This window comes from Mauremys mutica, chromosome 4 (assembly GCF_020497125.1).
Source record: "Mauremys mutica isolate MM-2020 ecotype Southern chromosome 4, ASM2049712v1, whole genome shotgun sequence".
NCBI lineage: Eukaryota > Metazoa > Chordata > Testudines > Geoemydidae > Mauremys > Mauremys mutica.
Window position 1 is genome coordinate 160,380,283 of NC_059075.1, and position 7,587 is coordinate 160,387,869.

The window sequence follows — 7,587 nt, forward strand, 5'->3', positions numbered from 1 at the left end:
GAGGCTGCTGTGTGGAAGGGAAAACTAAGGCACACACGGTGGGGAAATTTTTCAAACTCTGTACAAGGCAGTTAGCTTGTACTGACCCTCAGTGTAATTCTTCCATTCACCTAGCTACTGCCTCTCAGAGACATGAATTAACTACATCGAAGGAAAATCCCTTCCATCAATGTGGAAAGCATCTCCACTATGGGGCTGCTGCACACCGTAGCTGAGTCAATGTAATGGCTGTAGTACAGAAATTCCCTGAATCAATAGGAAAGTTACCCCCTTCCTACTATTCAAGCAATTTTTCTCTCCTTTTCCAGTCATTCTTCTCCATCCATTGGTAAATCTCTTTCCTTCTTTTGATAGGTAAATATGTTCAGAAAAGTTGAAATTTCTCCTCTCGGGATAATTTCTTCTTTCCCCTCCCATGAATGACTCACTGTCATTTCAATTAAAGGCCAAAATGCTCTGAAACTGACTTGTTTGCCCATGACTTGGTGGTACCTCTTTGTTTTTCCACCTTTCACTTACAATGCATTGAGAAGGTGGGAAGCAGTACCTGCTCAGAACCCAAAAATCTGACTTAGAGTCAAATCTTTCCCTGTTTGCTAACCACACTAACGTTACCCTTAATACCTCTGGAGCTGCTTCCTTGGGTGGCCGAGGTTAAATTTGGCTTTGATGACTTTGAGATTTACTCTCTGGAGCATCTTTGCTCCCAGGACAACAGGTGTGCACAGCACATGCAATTAATGTTGTTGCCCTGTCTTTCCTTGTGGAAATGGAACACAGAGGGCCAGAGCATCATCTACTCTGGATTGCTGGCTCTCCCGTGAGCTCCTTTGATTATGATACAAAACTGAGGTGAATCTATTCCACTTTATTTGTTGGTCACCTCTCCAAATGTCTCTTTAAGTAATTTCCCAGTGTTGGGACACAAAGGTGTTTAGAAATCGGTGAATTTCTTCTGGACAAATAATTTATTGTCAAAACCAATACCGTTTGGATTGACCTGAAACTATTCACAAATGCGTTATAAATACTCCTAATAGGTTTGTCCCAAAGCAATGTGAGTGTGCGGGGGGAGGATTTAGGTGCCGGTCACAACACAGCCACTGTAGGAAGCTGTCATGGTCCTTCCCGTTGTAATTTTTAACCCAATAGTTGGGGTGTTCACCTGTGAGGTGGGAGATCCGGGTTCAGTTCCCCCTTCTCTCCAGTGCAAGGCAAAGCCACGTGTGACACTGCACTCCATATGCTTTATGAAAATATGCTTCTGACTACGACATAACTGGAATATGCTTTATGCTAAGTGCCCCATGTAGCATATCATTAGAAAGGTTGTAATCTAGTAAGAGTGTTCATCCTATTTGTTTACATGGATTATTTCCATGTCTGCAGTTAGGAGAATAAGATATAAACGTGTATCAGTGATGTATAGAATCATGGAATCATAGAACTCAAGATCAGAAGGGACCATTATGATCATCTAGTCTGACCTCCTGCAAGATGCAGGCCACATAAGCCGATCCACCCACTCCTTAGCAAGCGACCCCTGCCCCATGCTTCGGAGGAAGGCGAAAAACGACATATTAAGTGAAGGCCATTAAGGGTGCTTCAGAATCAATGAACTGTGAATGGCTCTGTTTACCTGCAAGCCTTCCTGTGTTCCTGTGGGCCAAGCCAGGAAGAATGTGACTAGATGGATCACGGAAACCCCCATGGTGCTGCCAACTGATGTGCCAAAACTGCTTCTGCCCCTGCTTTACCTGCCAATTTGGGACTCCAGAACCCTGCCTGGTTGTGCCAGACACACTTGCCCGCTACAAACACAGACCCAGGTCTGAACCACGTCTCACAAACTGCAGGCTTAACTGAAAGCAGCTGAAGAAGTTTTCCTGTCTCTAACACTCAGTTGCCCAGCTCCCAATGGGATCCAGTCAGCAAATAAACCCATTTTACCCTGTATAAAGCTTATTCAGGGTAAACTATTGAATTGGTCACCCTCTATAACACTTATAGATAGATTTACACAGCTGTTCGCCCCCCGCCCCTCCAGGTATTAATACTCTGGGTTAAATAATAAATAAAAAGGGATTTTATTAAATACAGAAAGTAGGATGTAAGTGGTTCCAAGGAGTAACAGAGAGAACAAAGTTAATTACCAAGCAAAATAAATCGGACATGGAAATCTATGCCTAATGCAATAAGAAAACTGAATACAGATAAAACCTCCTCCTCAGAGGAGTTCAAATAAGCTTCCTTTTACAGATTAGTCTCCTTCTAGTCTGGGTCCAGCAATCACTCACACCCCCTGTGGTTACTGTCATTTGTTCCAGTTTCTTTAAGGTATCCTTAGGGGTGGAGCCAGCTGAAGACAAAATGGAGGGCTCTCCCAGGGGTTTAAATCGACTTTCTCTTGTAGGTGGACACCCCTCCCTCCCCCTGCATAGAATCCCAGCTCCAAGATGGAGTTTTGGAGTCTCATGGGCAAGGCACATGTTCATACATGACTGAGTTCCTCAGCAGCCAAGCCATATTCCTGGGAAAGCTGAGATATGGATTGACGTCTCCAAGTTTCTTGTTGGCTTAAGTGGTGAGAATAGTTTTTTCCCAGGAAGCTGACCAACTGCTTCACTGAGGGTATTTAAAATTAAGCAAGTACCTAGCCAATATTCATAACTCTGAATACAAACATTATACAGGCATACAAATAGGAGGAATGTATTTAGCAGATCATAACTTTTGCAGTGATATGTTACATGCCATATGTAGCATAAAACAAATTCCAGTAATGTCATATCTACATTCATAAGTATATTTCCATAAAGAATTATGGGGTGCAATGTCACACTCGGGTCTTACAGTGACATGTGACCCTGTCACCTAATACTGAAATCCATCTTGAAACTGGTACTTTTCTAGAGGGGGTTGGAATTGCAAACAAAGTGATGTTCTATATGAAGTGAGAAAGGCAAATTATGAGTGTCTACAGCTGGCTTAAGAGACGACCTCCCCACCCCACAAAGATACCTGCAAGCGCCTGGAAACAAAAGGACTGTAGCCACAGGGGTCGGGGAAAACAGGCTGGACCTAGGTCAGAAAAAGCATCTGCCCTGAGAAGGATTTTACCTGAAATAACAACTGGAGTGAGAAGTTAACATTTGTAACTGATTTCCAAGCGTATAAAGCTTAGTCTTGCGTGTTTTGCTTTATTTTGCTTTGTGACTTACTTTGTTCTGTCTGTTACTATTTAAAACCAGTCAAATCCTACTTTTTATACTTAATAACATCATTTTTGTTTATTTATGAACAGTGTAAGTAATTGTTACTGGAGGGCAAACAGCTGTGCATCTCTCTCTCTTCAAGTGATATAGAGGGTGAACATTTATCAATTTACCCTGTATAAGCTTTATAGAGAGTAAAATGGATTTATTTGGGGTTTAGATCCCATTGGGTGTTGGGTGTCTGCGTGATGGAGACGTGTATCCTGCTGAGCTGGTCTCCAGTTTTGGGGATGCGGCCCAGACCCTGGGTCTGTGTTGCAGCAGGCTAGCATGTCTGACTCAACAAGACAGGATTCAGAGGAGTAAGCTGGTAGGGAAAATAGGAGCAGAGAAAATGGGGGTCTCTGAGACCGAACCCGTCACACTATGCACTTGGGTTTCCTGCATTTCCAGAAAGCATCCCAGCCCCTGAGGGATGTGCTATTCCAGTCTGAGTTGCTCTCAGTCTCTCCTTTCAAACTTAGATAGATAGATACATAATCATTGGAAAAGAGACATGAAGTTGAGTATCTCACCCTCTAAGTGGAAGCCCCTATCCACCAGCCTATAGAATAATTCTTTCTTTCTGAACATGTGATTCTTCCTCTGTTTTGACCACTGATCTGAGTTGGGGCCTGCAGACTTTGTTGGAATACAAACAAATGAATAATAATAACAATAGAATAATGAACAACACTCCTACGGACTCTGCAAAATTACATTGCAATGGGCTGGGAATTGAATTCACCTGTTTCCACTCCACATCACTAAACCAGTACAGAGTTAAACAGATTCAGGAATTGGTTAGGAGTTTATTCATTGCTCTCCTCAGGGCGTCCGTCACCTCCGTGTTCCTCAGGCTGTAGATGAGGGGGTTCAACATGGGGATCACCAGCGTGTAAAACAGCGAGACCACTTTGTCTGTGTCCATGGAATAGCTGGAGGGGGGACGTAAATACACGAACAAGAGGGCTCCATATAACAGGACCACAGCAGTCAAGTGGAAAGAGCAGGTGGAGAAGGCTTTGCGCCGGCCCTCGGCAGAGCGGATCTGCAGGATGGTGGAGATGATATAGACATAGGAGAGGAGAACAGTCACAAAGCTGCTCACTGTAATGCAGCATGTGAAAGCAAACAACACAATCTCATTGATGCGGGTGTCAGAGCAGGAGAGCGCCAGCAGTGGGGGGATATCACAGCCATAATGATTGATGATGTTGGAGCTGCAGAATGACAGCCGAAATGTAAAATACGTTTCTATCACTGAATCCACCAACCCCACAGCGAACACCCCAACCACCAACTCTTTACAAAGCTGCCTGGACATGGTGACCGTATAGAGCAGCGGGTTACAGATGGCCACATAACGGTCATACGCCATCACAGCCAGCAAGAGGCTCTCAGCATCTGAAAAAATGATACAGAGATACAGTTGCACAGCGCAGGCAGAGTAAGAAATGTTTTTCCTCTCGGCTAAGAAATTCAGGAGCATTTTAGGAGAAATTATCGAGGAATAGCAGAGGTCACAGAAAGACAAATTACTGAGGAAAAAATACATGGGGGTCTGGAGCCGGGGATCAATCGTGATTAACAAGATCATCCCCCCATTACCCACCAGGGTGATACCATAAATCAGTAGGAACACCACAAACAGGGGAACCTGCAGTTCTGGATGATCTGTCAGTCCTGAGAGAATGAACTCAGTCACCTCCGAGCGATTTCCCTTTTCCATCTCCTCTGAACACAGATCAGGCAGCTACAGAGATATGGACAGGTGGATGGTTCGGAAAACCTTTCCCTTCTCTGTAATGAAGTAAATGAAGATAAATGGAGATCAGTTTCTAAATGGACATCAGTATCTGCTCAGGGAAGGGCTTAGTCCACAGAGCCAGATGTTCACAGTTTGTCATTCCAGATGTTTGATAACGTACACACTGCATAAATACAGTGACACACAGGTTAATCATGCCCCACACACGAACACTCCTGTTCACTAATCCAAGCAGCAAACAGTGACTTGTGACTCTGTTGTAAGAGAATCAGGGTGAAGATTATTTCAGTGTGATTATTTGTAAAGGAGTGTCAATCTTTCTACTATCTTTGGGCAAGGGGAGCTCTGTGGCTTGGCATGTCGGTTTGGGATAAAGTTGCTTAATGTGCTAATTAAGTTTTTTGGCATTTACTTTAGCCCGTATGAAAACCCAGAGATACACTGGAAAGCACTGGCTTCAGTGGCTATGTAACTGCCTTTTTTTTTTCCAACCAAGGAGGTCGCTCCTTTAGGTGAAGGGGTAGGAGCTGGGAGTGAGGCTTTCAGCGCTGGAGGTCTTGAAGTCAATACCTGCTAATCCCCATGGTGTCCATGTGTGTGTGTGACTTTAATTCAGTTAAATCGCACGTACCTGCTGAGAAGAGAGAGAGAGATGTGTTGGCGTTTCCCCATCAATAGAAACTGCCAGTTTGGAGCATTCGGGATGTTTTATACTGAGATGTGTGATCTGTGAGACATGATTCCTGAAGCAACCGGGAATACCTGAGCTCAGAGAGACACCACACCTAATTAATGTGTTCAGTGAACCAAGGCCACCTTGGTGTAATTGGTGCCCTGGGGATTAATTTGACCTACTCTTTTTTACTGTGTTATGAAATGATGCAATTTCTACCAGGTTAGGGGTATGAGGTTAGGGGTATATTTCATCGTGTTGTTTTTAGTGCAAGTTGGGTACTGTGTACAGCTGATCCACAGAGGGTTATTTTTTTTTTGTGGAGACTGAAACCTTTTTGCTAAAAACATAATATTTCGACTCGGAAATACCACGGGGGTGCCTCAGATACCACACACCACCAATCTCTTCCATGAGCCAGGCTCCCCGGCTGGATTACATCCCCCATGATGCATGTTGGTCTCTCCTCTTGCTGAACTGCCCTGGAACTTCTCCAGAGTCCCACAGCCATGATTTAGGGAGGAAGAGAGTTTGGTATTTTTTATTGGAAATCTTATAATTTCCAGGAAAAAGAGAATTTCATGGAAAAAAAATAGTGGAATGGAAAATCCAATTTCACACCAAAAATCTTCTCAAGAAAAATTTTCAACCAGCCTTAGCAATAAATTTGGAATCAAAGAAACAGAAAGCTAGATATTGGAGAAACGTACTAATTGTTTGCAGCTGTAACTGATGTCTTCTCAGTCATTCCTGGTTTCAGAATCACCTCATTGTCCCGGCCCCAGTAGATGGAGTAAAACCTGTAAGATATGTAAGAGTACTCCAGATAATCTAGCTATTTATAGCATGCCAATCACCATGGTATCCTATGTCCTTCCCTTGCTAGATTACTCCCCAAAATCGGAAAGATAGATTCACTTATTTTTGACTGATGGAGACCACATGGTGACCAGAGTATCTCAGGAGGAGAGCACAGTATGCTACGGACTTCTGCTGTTAACAAACTATCCCTCTTGCAGGCATATTATCCGCACATGCAATTAATGTTGTGACCATGTCTTTCCTTGTGGAAATGGAACACAGAGGGCCAGAGCACCAACTGGTCTGGATCGCTGTCTCGCCCTTGAGGTCTTTTGAATATGATACAAAACTGAGGTGAATCTATTCCATTTCATGTGTTGGTCACCTCTCCAAAAGTCTGTTTAATTTCCCAGCATTGGGACATGAAAGTGTCTAGAAATGGGTGAATTTCTTCAGGACGAATAATTTATTGTGAAAAACAATGCAGTTGGGGTTGACCTGAAACTCTTCACAATGTGTTACAAAGTCTTCTAATAGCCTTTTCCCAAAACAATGTGTGTGGGGGAAGAGGATGTAGGTGCGGGTCGCAAGGTAGCCACTGGTAGGAGGTGGTAATGCTCCCTCTCTTTGTAATTTTTTGCTCAATGGTTAGGGTGTTCACCTATGAGTTGGGAGATCCTGGTTCAATTTCCCCTTCTGTCCAGTGCTGGGCAAAGATGTGCACTTGGGTTTCCTGTATTTACAGAAAGCATCCCAGCCACTGAGTGATGTGCTATTCCAATCTGGGTTGCTCTTGATCTACGGTGGATAATAAATTAAATAACCATTGGAACAGAGACATGAAATTGAGCATCTTAGTGCCCCTAACTAACAGTCTATAGAGTCATTCTCTCTTTCTGGCCCTGTGATTCTTCCTGTGTTTTATCCACGATGCAACAGCTTCAATGGGAGAGAATGAGGCCATATCTACACTACTGGCTAAATCGGGACTACAACGATAGAAGAAATGGTGTTGATAGAGTAGGTCTGGGGAAGACATGATAAATCAATGGGAGAGTTCTCACCTGTTGAAGTCTGTACTCCAGCTC

The 7,587-nt window shown here is 43.6% G+C and overlaps 1 protein-coding gene across 1 annotated transcript; it reads right to left on the reverse strand.

Moving 5' to 3' along the window:
* Positions 1-4,047: 4,047 nt before the first annotated feature.
* LOC123369660 (olfactory receptor-like protein OLF1) lies at positions 4,048-4,992 on the reverse strand. The gene has a single exon (XM_045015517.1). The coding sequence runs from the start codon at positions 4,984-4,986 to the stop codon at positions 4,048-4,050; it is 939 nt and encodes a 312-aa protein (XP_044871452.1). The 5' UTR covers positions 4,987-4,992.
* Positions 4,993-7,587: the final 2,595 nt, after the last annotated feature.

Coding starts and splice junctions, on each gene's coding strand:
- LOC123369660 (XM_045015517.1), bottom strand. CDS start 4,986: ATGGAAAAGGGAAATCGCTCGGAGGTGACTGAGTTCATTCTCTCAGGA.